The sequence below is a fragment of the Phacochoerus africanus genome, chromosome 15 (genome assembly GCF_016906955.1).
Source record: "Phacochoerus africanus isolate WHEZ1 chromosome 15, ROS_Pafr_v1, whole genome shotgun sequence".
Taxonomy (NCBI): domain Eukaryota; kingdom Metazoa; phylum Chordata; class Mammalia; order Artiodactyla; family Suidae; genus Phacochoerus; species Phacochoerus africanus.
Window position 1 is genome coordinate 6,523,027 of NC_062558.1, and position 12,314 is coordinate 6,535,340.

General features: G+C 60.1%; 2 protein-coding genes across 4 annotated transcripts; both read right to left on the reverse strand.

The window, feature by feature from the left end:
* Positions 1–16: 16 nt before the first annotated feature.
* Positions 17–2,797, reverse strand: HRURF (HR upstream open reading frame). Its single transcript, XM_047760945.1, has 2 exons — positions 2,653–2,797; positions 17–478 (listed from the first exon to the last, which is right to left on the reverse strand). Exon 2 carries the CDS (start codon positions 133–135, stop codon positions 31–33), a length of 105 nt encoding a protein of 34 aa, XP_047616901.1. The 5' UTR covers positions 136–478; positions 2,653–2,797; the 3' UTR covers positions 17–30.
* A 4,439-nt stretch (positions 2,798–7,236) lies between these two features.
* On the reverse strand, positions 7,237–11,334 carry REEP4 (receptor accessory protein 4). 3 transcript variants are annotated; one of them, XM_047761613.1, is made up of 9 exons: positions 11,055–11,330; positions 10,794–10,891; positions 9,912–9,984; positions 9,436–9,512; positions 9,225–9,345; positions 8,683–8,796; positions 8,148–8,283; positions 7,833–7,987; positions 7,237–7,730 (listed from the first exon to the last, which is right to left on the reverse strand). In XM_047761613.1, exons 2-9 carry the CDS (start codon positions 10,823–10,825, stop codon positions 7,665–7,667), a joined length of 774 nt encoding a protein of 257 aa, XP_047617569.1. In that variant the 5' UTR covers positions 10,826–10,891; positions 11,055–11,330; the 3' UTR covers positions 7,237–7,664. The 3 variants fall into 3 exon arrangements, with proteins under 3 accessions (XP_047617569.1, XP_047617570.1, XP_047617573.1); XM_047761614.1 differs by having other exon boundaries at positions 11,269–11,294; XM_047761617.1 differs by lacking the exon at positions 7,833–7,987 and having other exon boundaries at positions 10,794–11,334.
* Between the last annotated feature and the right edge of the window lie 980 nt (positions 11,335–12,314).

Here is a 12,314-nt window from a genome sequence, read left to right on the forward strand (position 1 = left end):
CTCTCTTTCCCCCGGGGTGGCGGGGGCGCTCTAGGGCCGCAGGTTGGAGGGGTCGGACTCCGGGATCTGCAGGATGCGGCACACGGCGCGGATCGGCCGCACCAGCTTCTGGGCCGAGGCCGTGGGTTGCGCCATGGGACGCCGAGACTCCGTGCTGCGCCGCGGGGAGGGCCGGGCCGGGGCTAGGGAGCGGGTGCCCCCGGAGGGAGAGAGGGAGCCGGGCCGGGGGGAACGCGCGCCCCGGGTCGGAGATGACCGAGATGGGGAAAAGGCCGAGGGGCCGGGGGGGAGGGGTCGTGCCTGGAAGAGGGGCCGATCCCGCGACCCGGGAGAGAGGCACCAGCGGGGGCGCAACACGGCGCAGCGCGGCTAATGGAGGGAGAGCCCGGCGGAGAGCGCAGCAGGACCTCTGATCGCCATCGCCAGACGCGCAACTGAGAGTGGGGAAGCTGCTCCGCCGGTTTCCTCCTCCAGCACCCTGCGGGAAACAGGAGCCCGTGACTCGGCGGCCCCGCCTGGGCCTGCCCCCTCCCGGGCCCCGGGGGCTTCCGCCAACGCCCCGGCGATGCCACCGGCTGCGCACGGGGAGAATGAGCCCTTTGTTCCCCCCTCCCCCCCGCGGCACCCGGGCGCCTGCCGAGAGAGGCTCCCCCTGGGCAGCATGCCAGCTTCCCAGCCGCCCCACCCTCCCGTGGGCCCGGCCCCGGAGCCTGGCAGGCGGGCAGCACCCCCACTATAGGTGCCAAGCCCGGGAACTGGAGCAAAGGGCGGGAGGGGCCGGACCAGGCCATGATGGGGTGGGGTGCCCCCTAGGGTGCCAGGACGGGGCGGGTGGGAGGGGGCAGTGCCAGAGCTGGCAGGGGCAGTCGCGTTCTCACGGGTCAGTGATGGGCGCTCTGACCCACGCCAGCCACCCTGTGCCTGCTGGACCACTGGCTCCTCCAGCTCTGGAACATGGGCACACCCACTGGCCCAGGTCTGCCCTGCCTGGTGCTCCTCTGGCCAAGCTGCTCTTCACCATTCCAGTCCAAAGCCCCCTCCCAGGGCAGTGTCCTTAGCAGGTCTAGAAGGGTGTAGGTTCGAGTCTGTCCCTGCTCTAAGGGCCTCGGTTTCACCAAGTGTCCAGAGAGGAGGTGGGACCAGATGTGCTCCACCACCTGCTCCTGCCGGGTGTTCTGGGGTCTCCCCCAAGCCATGCTCCTCCTGTTTCCAGGCCCAGGACTGGAGAGGAGCCCATGGGAGTGGCCCCTGAGAGGGAGCAGAGAGGAAATGGGAAAGCAGGGCACCCTCCACCCGAGGAAGCATCCTGGCTCCTCTGCGGGGGTGGTTCCAGAGCACAGACACAAACAGACAGATTCAAACACACACAGACAGATTCAGACACACACAGAAACCCACACGCCCAACAGGCGCTTCCCTTCCCCTCAGGCACCCACCTCCCATCCCACGACTCCCCTGCCTCCCAGAGGAAGCCTTCCTCGGACTGCCTTCACCCAGCCTGGGACAGAGGCAGCACCACCCCATCCACCCCCCTGTTCCATTGAAGGGGTGACTTCCCAGATGACTTCCCAGGTGCCTCCAGCCTCATCCCAGGTCACACCACCATCCCTGGAGAGGGGAGCCATGAAGAGCCAGGAGGGAACCTTCCTCCCAAGAGACTGGAGGGAAGGCAGGGATCCCCGCGCCAGTGAGAAGAGGCAGGGTCCTCAGGAGAGGAGGCCTGCAGGGGCCGGCACCGGCCAGGACTTGGGTCACGTTGACATAGACCCACTCAGACCCTTTGCCTCCCCCCAGGGAGGCCGGTTCTGTGGCAGGACAGGCTGGTGGGGTTGTTTACATGACTGAGTTGTTAACACTGCCTTCCTCCCCCAGCTCCCCTGGGGGGTGGCCAGGGAAAGTTCTCCTGGAGGGTCTAACCCCGACTCCAGTGCCTAGGCCCCAAGCCCCAGCCTCCTGCCCCCAGGCCGGCTCAAGGATGTGGCTGGGGGGCTGGGGTATGCCTGTGGTCCCCCCTCGGTGTCCACAGGCAGCCGAGGCTTGCGGGAGAGTCCAGGGGAAGACTACTGCGGCTGGAGGCCTGGAAGAGGCTGGGCAGGGCAGGCTGGGAGGCTGGGCCAGCCCAGGCCCAAGGGCCTGTCCCTGTCATCCCTAAAGAAGATGGGGATTGTCCCAGGGGAGTGGGACAGACACCTCCCTTTGCCCCCTTTGCCAAGTCCGCGTTGTCAGGTCACAGTCTCCTGACTAGACCAGGACGTCCAGGACAGGGTCCTGAAATGCCCAGGGGGTCATGGGGGGAGGGGGGGGAGGACCCCCTTTCCACCCTCACCCAGCTCCCCATCCTGCTCCACTGCCCATGCCTTAGGCCCACAGAGCCCTAGTAGCCGACTGTTCTGTGCCTGAGGACAGAGCAGATCTGAGGAGACACACAAAGACACAAACACAGAAGGAAAGCCACGCAACTCGTGGACACAACACCAGATCGGTGGACAAAGGCAAGCTGACCAGCACCCCCAGACGCACATGGGCCCACTCCGGCCCCGCGCCGACCCCTCGAGAGCACTGACACACACACACTGATACACACGTTCCCGCTGACACGCGCAGCAGCTCTCCGGAGCCAGCTGCCCTCACGCTGTCCCCAGAGCCCCTTACCTGGGCAAGCACAAGTGCCCCTCGGGCGGAGCAGCCCCCTGCCCAGGGGAGGGCAGCAGGCGGGGGCGGGGGAAGGAGCCCCGGAGAGTCAGGCCAAGCTGCCACTAATCCGGGCGGGGAGAGGGGGGGCACCCACGTCAGAGCGGGGACTGCCGGGTGGAGGGCATCTGAGGACATCCCCTCCCACACACGCGGCCGTCTGGGCACCTAGCCCTGCTTCCCCAGCCCCTCCATCCTTCAGACAGCTGAGGCTGGCCTCCCCCCACCCCCACCCCCACCCTGGTGGCAACGCCTGGGGCCGGGGGCATGGGGGAGGGGGAATACCAGGGAGAATGCGCCCAGGACCTGGGGGGAGGGGCAGAGGAAGGGAAGCGTGGAGATGCTTCTGGAGCCCAGAGGAAGCTCTGCGGCAGCTGCCCCCTCCCCTCTCACCCACCCACCCACATCCCTGACCTAATTCCTCTTCTCGGTCCTGTCCGCACCTCCCCAGTGCCCCTCCTCCTTCCCCCCCAAACTTCCCTCCCCTGCCATCTAGCCACCCCGGTAGAGAAAACTACCTCATTCTGCCCCGGGCTCAGGACCTTCTGCCTAGCAACTGGGCTCTGGCCCCCAGGATTTCCCGAGCAGTGAGCATCAGGACCCTGCCGGGGTTTCTGCCCTAACCAAGCTATTGGGCCACCCAGTCCCTGATGCCCAGCAGGGAACAAGGGGCAAGAGCCTGAGCACTCATCTCCTCAACCCTCTCCAGGGTGGGGCAGCGCCAGCCAGGACTCCCCAACCCAGCCCAGGCCAGGGCTGTGTTGAAACAAGAGGCTAACTACGATGCCGCCGCCCAGAATGGCAGCTAAAAATGCAGCAGTGGGGCCAGTGCACCTGGAGGCCAGAGGCAGGGAAGGGGGACCAGGACAGGGAGGGGCTGAAGAATCAGGGAGAGAGAAGAGCCACCGGGACCGTGCAAGGGATGGATGGTGGGGCTATGGGGAGGAGGGAGAAGGGAGGACCGAGATTGGAGAGGGCCACCTGCACCGGAAACCGGAAACCGGAGGCCATGGGGGGTGGCCCTCAGAGGCAGGCAATGTGGATGGGGAGGCTGGAGTGAGCACAAACTGAGCAGGGCTGGTACCTGGGCCAAGCCCAGGCTGTGCTTCCAGGGATGGGGCTGGCCTGGGCTCTTTATCTCCCTCCCTTTGCCCAGTATGGAGCCTGGACCAGCTGTGCTCCAGGCCTGTTGGAATGGAGGCCCCGCCCTGATTCTGCCTGGGGAGGCAGTGGGCACCCTGGTGGCTAATGGAAGGGAGGGGGTGGCTAATGGGCGGGCCAGAGCACAGCCTCATCCTTGCCCCAGGGGGCCAGGCCAGAGAGGGTGAGGGCTGGGACAGGAAGCCCATGTGGAGGAAGATGGTACTGGGCAGATGTCTCAGTGATTCTCAGAGAGACGGGGCAGGCTCTGAGGGGAGACCAGCCAGCACCCAATGCCCCAGTCTCAGCATCACAGTGTCAGCATCACATCTCAGAAACACCCCAGAACTTGGAGTTCTCCTCACCCCTTCCTCTCCTAGCCCCTTCCCCGGATGTCTTGGAACCCATACAACTGCAGCAGACATTTGCCAGATGTGTATTACAGAGATCAGTGCATTTTCAAAGCTCTGTGATGGGCACTAAGGAGATGCAGTGTCCAAAGATGAAAGTTCAAGGTCATCCCTGGCCTCAAGGAGCTTCTACTTACTTAGTACCTGTTCTTTTACCAGAGGTGTTTTCAGAAGCCTTTTAGGTGTCAGACCCTATGCTGGGCACTGCGTGAGACTAGAGTCGGGCATGTTAACATGTAACGGATGGTGACAAGGCACTTCCAGTCTCACCCCAGGAAAGTCAGAGAGTGTCATGGAAAGGGTGATGCTTGAAGGCAGAAATGAGAGAATAAGTACTTCACCACGTACTACAATATTTCACTTTATCTAACCCACCCTTTGCTCCAGGCTGGGATACCAAAGTGAACAAGATGCAAATCTGTTCATTAGGAAGTCACAGTGCAGTGAGAGAGAAAACATGACCTGCTCAAGGCAAAACAGAAGCCCATGCAAGAACTGAGAGAGAGATGGTGCGCTCTGAATGAGCAATCAACCCCCAGGGGCAGGGGGAATACTTGCAGAGGACTTCCTGGAGGAGGTGATATGTGAGTGGCCTTTGATGGGTAAATAGGAAAAGGACAGAGTGTTGGGGGGACAGATGGAGAGGGCACATGAGGAAAGAACATAAGCTATGAGAGTCCAGATTGACGAGGTGGCGAGCATGAAGCAACTGGGGTATAAGGGAGGCTGGTTGGGAGGGGAGCAGACAGTGATGGGCACAAGAGCACAGCCCAGGGCTTCGTGTGCCCAGGCTAGGGTAAGCAGGCCGGAGACCAGGAGACTGAGGAGCCTCAGGCAGGGGTGGTGAGTCAGGGAAGGCTGCTTGGAGAAAGCAGGTCATGAAGGAAGGCTGTTGGGAGCACAGGAGACTCATACAGTGGAGCAAAGGCCTGGGGGCTGATGTTGGAATGAAAGCAATGGGCCAAAGACAGGAACTGTGGGGCAGCTAGGCCAGGAGTCGGGGTGGGGGTGGGGTGTAAGTTGGCCATCAGGGACCATGTCCAATTCAGCCCCCAAGGCCCAAGTGACCCTGCTGTAAGGCCCAATCCTAGGAATGAGGGCAGCGGAAGCCCCAGCTCCCAGGAAAGTTCCTTCAGGCCTCCCCCTGCTACCGTCTGATTTGAGATTTCATTTTGCTCATAGATCACACACTCCTCTGTTCTGTTGTCTTGGTCCAGGGGAGTAGATCCTGCCATTCCACCCCTACCAAGGCAACTTCGGGGCAGACTTGTATCAGGAGACAGGACCCTGACCCAGAGGTAGCATAATTGTGAACAGTTGCTTTATCTGAGTCTCAGTTTTTTCATCTGTAAAATGGGTATAACCCCTACCTGACATACTTTTTGGGAGAATTCAAGGAAACTTGTCTCTCTCTCTCTTTTTTTTTTTTTTTTTTTTTGACTGCACCCTTGGCATGCTGAAGCTCCCAGGCCAGGGATCCAACCCAAGCCATAGCAGTGACAACACCAGATCCCTTAACCCCTAGGCCACCAGAGAACTTTGGAAACCATCTTTTTTTTTTTTTGGCAAGAGATAGATTTATTAAGATAGGACACTTGTGAGAGATACAAGCGGACAGGCAAGGAGGCTATGCTCGGAAATCATCTTTTTAAAATGTCCAGCACAAGGTCAGAAACACAATCAATGTTTGACATCTGCTAGTGTTCATCTCCTTGCCTCCCAGGCAAGAAACATTCTCCTTTACTCTAGCCCTGCACAGTGGTTAAGTACACTGACTCTGGAGCCAGACTCCAAACCCAATTCTACCACCTACTAGCTGTGTGACCTCAGGCAAATTACTTGCTCTCTCGGTGCTTATTTTCCCCTTTGGGAAATGGCAATTCTAATAATAGTATGTACCTCAGGAGATAGTTCTAAGGATTAAATTAATATGTTAGAGGCTCAGAGCACCCCCTGCTGGGGTCACCACATTCTAGGTGCTAGCTTGCATTGGACTTTGCATCTTTGTATCTCAAGACATGCGTGGCACCTGGGAGATGCCCAACAAAAGATTTTTTTGAATGACTAAATGAAATGACAAGGCAACGGCATGATGCAAGGGGAACACCAAGATAGCAAGTCATCGAACATCAATATGTGAAGAGCTAAGCCATCAGCAGATTATGTATTTCCCCCAAATAAACCCAGATAATCCCCACACTAAGAGTTAATCCACACTCTTCAGGTCACTCTGGGTGACCACCCCACTTCCCCTCTTCCCACCCCATGCTCTCACCCATCTCTTTGCTTAATTGATTCAGGAAAGAAGAGCAGGTGTGGGGGTGGGAGAGGGGAGCCAGCCCTGGGGCACTGTGGTGAGACCAGCATCCAGGGGTGGGAGAGCGCAGAGCAGAGCACTGGCTGCCCTAGAGATTAGAGCAGGGGATGGAGTGGAGCCAGCAAAGAGCCTGGGTCTCAAGAGAATAGAGGACATTCGTGGATGGGGCAGGCTGTGTTCCAATGACAAAGAGCAGCAGGGAGGGCCACTGGAGGCCGGGCTCCAGCCAGCCAGTGGCCAGGCCCCTGCAGGGCAAGGCTCTGCCCAGCCTCCAAGCCCTGCCCTCTTTGACCTGGAAACCGGGGGCAGCCCAAGACCCTGACAGCTGCTGCCCTCTGTCGGCTACTCCGTGGAGGTGCAAAGTGCCTACTGCCAACCTGTGTGTGTTTACAGAACTCGATGCCTCTGGAGCTGCCTAGAGGCCCCGCAGGCGCTTGGAGGAAACTGGCCTCCCCAGGCCTAATCTGCACACAGCTCCAGCTAATCCCCATGAGATTACCGTGCTGCCTGAGGTCCCTCCACACCTTCGCACCCACTGGTTTCTACTTCCAGTCAAGAGGCCCTCTGGCAGTCTGTCTGTCCTTTTAGCACCAGTCCTAGGCCCAGACTGGCCCGTGGCAGGCTGTTTAATGATGTGTGCAGTGAGGACAGGGAGACTACTAACCAGGAGAAACAGAGTGCTTTTATGTATTTATTTATCAAAACATCCACAAACCTGACCCCATTCACCGACACAAACCATACAACCAGAACACACACACGGCCTCAGAGAAGGCTGTCAAGTACTTTGAAGGACAGGGCCAGAGTGGGCTTTGGTTTCATTTTCCAGGGGCCCGGGAGGGCTCTGGTCCCACACCTGGGAAGGTAGAGGGGAGAAGAAGGCAATAAATAGAACCGTGGACCCAGCCTGCTTTGGTACATCATGAGCGCAGCCCTGTGCATGGCCCTGGCAGCACCTGCCCTTGGCCCATGACCAACAGCCAAGAAGGCGGCACCTGGGCAGCTGGTACAGGCAGGCCAGACGTGTGTGCAGCCAGAGGTCCCCTCCAAACAGTCCCCAACGCCCTGCAGAGCATGAGGTAAGACTGGGCCAGGCTCCACAGACCCTAGCTGTCCATGTCTGAGGGCGCAGTCTTTTTCCTTGTCCGAACCTTCAGGGAGCGCGAGGTGCCCTGGAGGGGAGAGAGCAGCACCCCGTGAGAGGTGAGAGGTCCAGCTGAAGCGGGCAGCCAGGGCAGCCTCGCCACCTCCCACGTGCCCGCCTCACCACTAACCTCCCGCACGAGCGGCTTTCTCTTGGCCAAACGCAGGCTCTGACTGCGGCCCAGAGGCTTCTCTCGGGGCCGGGCTGGCGGCTGGGGGACTGCTTCTGTATCTGACCAACACTCCTCCTCGGTGTCACTGTCCTGTAGGCCCCCTGCCCGGTACCCTATGTGGAGGAGAAGGAGGCTAAGAGGCAAAGCTGGGCAATGACACAGTCTGAAGACCTAGGGCCGGGCCAGGTCCCCCTCTGGTGCTGGGGGGAAGCCACAGCAGGCCTGGAGGAAGCCACCCTCTCGGGACAGCTCTGGGTCCCCGTGCCTACTCACCAATGGGTGGCCTGCGGCGGGGTACCTGGTCCTCCAGGTAGAGGGGATCCTGGTAGGCGGGGGTGGAGTCGTCAGGGATGGAGCGCAGGTCCTGCATGGAGAAACTCCGCAGCCTTCCGGCCAGCGCACCCTGACTCTGCAAGGGAGGGGGCACTGCTCTAACCCCTGGAAGGAGTGGGCAGGGCTCCAGGCAGGAAGGGGCCTCGGCCTGGGCAGCAGCCCAGGGAAATCAAGGCTGACTTGCAAGTCATTCCCAGGGCACAGGCCTCAGAACTGAAAGCACCTCAGCAAGCTTCTAGCCCCATGCCTTTGTGCAAAGCTAGGGCCCAGAGAGCAGGAGCTCATGGTCAGCATCAGAGCCAGGAGTGTGAACGTCCAGCTCCGTGCTCCTGCCAACACCCCACCTGTCACCTCTTGCCCCTGTTCCCTGGGCACAGACAGCTGCTATCTCTTGGCTCCCCGACAGAGGGCTGGATCACCCAAAAGGTGCTGGGGGTGGGAGAGGGGCTTGCTGGAGGGCTGGGGCCCAGGGCACCTTGGTAGCAGCCTGTACGGCGGCTGAAGCGGCAATGTTGAGGCCTCGCTTCCCAAAGCTGAGCACTGTCTCGTAGCTGCGCTCCTTGGCCTGCACGATGTAGGTGTCGATCTCCTATGGCCGTGGGGGAAGGGAAGCTCAGGCTGACAGCCTGAGACCCTGAGAAGCCAGCAGGCACCATGCCTCCCAGCCCTGCAACTTGCAGAGCACAGGACTCCCTACCCACCTACTGGCTCATGCACCTCAATGCACGGCCCTGCCCCAGGTCCCCCCCCACCCCCGCCCGCCACCAAATCCACCATCCCCAAACCACCCCCAGCTGGTGTTTCACACCCTCAAAAGGTCATTCACGTGTGCCCCCGTCTGCTAATCCCAGAAGAGGAAAAATGCTAAAAGTCCTAGACATGGGACCATGTCAAGGTCCCACAGCTAAACAGCAGCAGGACTGGGACTACAGCCCAGTAACGTCTTGAACCCTGAGGCCAGGGCTCTTTCCTTCACACCCGCCCCCATGCTGCCCATCCTGCCTCCCTCCAGGGTACCTTCTCATGGCGAGACAAGGATGGGTGGACGAACTTGCGGTAAAGCAGGCTGGCCCCCTTGGTGTAGGGGGAAAGCAGCCACAGCACGAAGGCCATCTTGATCTCGTAGTAGAAAGGGAACCTGTCAGCGCAAAGGGGGTGAGGCCAGCCGGGGAGCCAGGCCAGGGAAGGCCGCTCCTCCCCGCAGCCCACCTAACCCCTGCCTCCATACCAGGAAACAAAGATGTCTGTGAAGGTCTCCACCGCCATGAAGAGCGCAAAGACGATCCAGTACATCATCCACCGGACCTGGCGGCAGGGTGCGGGAGATGGCAGAGAGGTCAGAAGCCAGCAGCTGAGCCTGCAGTGCCAACTCCCCTGTCCCAGGCTGACCCGGCCCGGAGATTCCAGAAAGCCTGTCCCACGGCATTCCCCGGGCACCTGGCTGCCCTTAGAGAGTTACCTCTGAGAAACTGCCACTCATGCCTGTACCCACCCCCAACAGGCTTCACCCACAAGATTCTGCAAGGAACCCCAACAGCCCACCCTCCATCTACACCCACTCTGTTCCAGGATATGCCACCAGATTATAGGCCTCTGAGCTGGAGAGCAGCTCAGACCCTTCCCACTTCACCAAATCCCACCACACCCCCTATGGCTGCTGTCCCCGCACCTGAGCCAAGCCCTCTCGCCCACTCCCACACTCACATATTCACGAATGTTCTTAGTCTTCACAGCCTTGTAGGAAGCATAAGCTGGGTACAGCATCCCAAACACCAGCCTGAAGAGCAGCCCCCAAAGCAGAAAAGGCATGTGAGGGGCAGCACTCCCCACCCTGCTGCCAGGTGGCCACTCCCCCCTGGGTTCAAGACTGCAGAGCCTGCCTTGTTCTTCCCGCTTGGCTTGCACAACCTGCACCTGAGTCAGTGCCCTGGAGGCCGCCTCCCCACCCGCTGTTTACAAACATCCCAAGCCTGCCCAGGCCTGCAGGAACGGCCCATCCATGGGTGCGTGATGCAGTGAGAGTGCACACAGCTACTCCACAGGATGGGTGGGAGGCAGGCTTCTGAGCAGTGAGGGTGGCAGGCTGTTCCCTCCCATGGATGTGCAATCAAGCCCAGGGCCACCAGACCTGGCACTGGCAGGCTGCAGACAGGGATAGCTGAGCCGGGTGCTAGAGTACTGAAAGGTGACGAGTAGGACAGAGTGGGCAGGCTGAGGCCAGTGTGGTGAGTCACGTGACTGACTGCTCAGATGGGAAGCAAGCACCTGGATTCTCCACCCACAAAGGTGCCACAACATCTTGTGTTTGCCAGGGGGCCCCTGGCTGGCCTGTGGTCCTCTGTCCCATGCACCTGGCTGCAGCGAGTGTGTGAATGCAAAGGGTCGCCATCAGCCAAGTAGGCTTGAGGGTTGGGGGACAAGCAGCCCCGCAGATCCGTTAACCCTTTCGGTGAGTGCTGAGGGGAGGGGAGAGGTGTGAGGGAGCTCAGCAAGCCCCCTTTCCCGCCAGACATTGCCAGCTTTCACCCAAAGGGCGCGCGGGCTGGCACCCGGGGACAGAGGGAGTATGAGAGGGGCGGTACTCACACCACCAGACGACAGATCATCCAGGACACCATCCTGCAGCTTCAAGAACGAAGGGAGATCTCTCTGGGAAGACCCCCAGACGGACGCTCACGCCAGCGCTGGAATGAGATTAAGAGTGAAGGTGTGCGAACCACAGGGGCACTCGGGCTGCCCCTTGACGGAGGCAGAGCCCTGCTGCCACTAACTCCGCAGTGCGGGAAGCCTGAAGAATTGGGAGACCAGAGGGCCGGGACAGGCAGGAACCGACTGGGGAACCAGTACCGGCCGACGTGCTCTTCCGCCCGGCCTCGCCGTTCCCGCAGTTACCGCTCCGACCTGCACTTCCTGCCGCGGGGAACCAGGCGTTCGGCCCTTGCTGGGGCGCTGCGGCTTCCGGGTCGGGGGCGGCTGGTCGCAGCCGGGGCTCGTGCAGGTCCCCGCGGTCCCAGTGCGCCAGGACACCGGCACCGGCCTCGGGGCGGGGTTTGCAACTCACTTGAAAGTTGCACGGAACTGGGCTCTGCCCAACCCCAATTCTCCAGCGCTGGGCGCAGGCGCAGTGCGGCCCCGGAGGGGGCGGGACGAAGTCGGGAGGCGAGGTGCCTGGCCCTTAAAGTGGCGATGCGCCTCGGACTCGCAGATGGGGCTGGAGGTTGAGCAGCCCTCGGACTGGGAAAGATTTGGGGGTGGGAAGCGGCAACGAAAAGGTGAAACAAAAAGAAATGAAGGAAACTTGGAGTCCAGAGTTTTCGTGGCTCTTCACTAGCCCCCTACTTTTGCCTCGTTTTTCCCCTCTGTAAAATGGGCCTGAGATGTGTGGCGGTCCCCTTTTAGAGGCTCAGGCACAAGTGGGAGGGAGGTTTGGCAGAGAGGCAGCAAATCCGGTTTTAGAGCGCTAGGTCAGGAGGTGGGTAAGTGCCTCAAAGATGCTGAGGGGCCAGAGAGGGAAAACCGGGAGGAGGTGGAGAGGGAACCCGAGAGACTCAGCATCCCGTCCCACTCACCCTGAAGAGTGGGCCTCCGGGGTGAACTGCACCCTGGGTTACCTTTCCAGGGCCCACATCCCTGGGCTGGCGGATTGGAGAGATTCTGGGTGGAGACCCCAATGCCCAGTGCCCCCATGTCTTCTTCTCCGGAAGTTTGAAATTCCATCAGTTTCTGTGAGTTAAGGGCACAAATATCCCTGAGAACTGAATAGTATCAACGACCACTGGTGTAGTGCATTTTTGAGGGCAGAGACTTGATCTTTACAAAGATTCCTCCCTTCCTTTTTTCGTCTTTTTTAGGAGGTTCCCAAGCTAGGGGTTGAATCAGAGCTCTAGCCACTGGCCTACACCACAGCCACAGCAATGTCAGATCCGAGCCACGACTCTCTCCATCTACACCACAGCTCATAGCAACGCCAGATCCTTAATCCACTGAGCAAGGCCAGGGATCGAACCTGCATACTAGTCAGATTCGTTTCCACTGAGCCATGAAGGGAGCTCCAAAAATTCCTTTTTTTAACCGCTTAGGAAATAGATTCAATGGTGAAAAGTAACA

Bases quoted from the DNA above. Each gene is read 5' to 3' on its own strand.
- REEP4 (XM_047761617.1), bottom strand. From the start codon at position 10,825: ATGGTGTCCTGGATGATCTGTCGTCTGGTGGT. The intron at 9,346-9,435 runs GTATGGAGGCAG...TTGCGCTGACAG, and splicing joins ACAGACATCTTTGTTTCCTG to GTTCCCTTTCTACTACGAGA. The intron at 8,797-9,224 runs GTACCCTGGAGG...CCACGGCCATAG, and splicing joins CCTTGTCTCGCCATGAGAAG to GAGATCGACACCTACATCGT.
- HRURF (XM_047760945.1), bottom strand. From the start codon at position 135: ATGGCGCAACCCACGGCCTCGGCCCAGAAGCTGGTGCGGCCGATCCGC.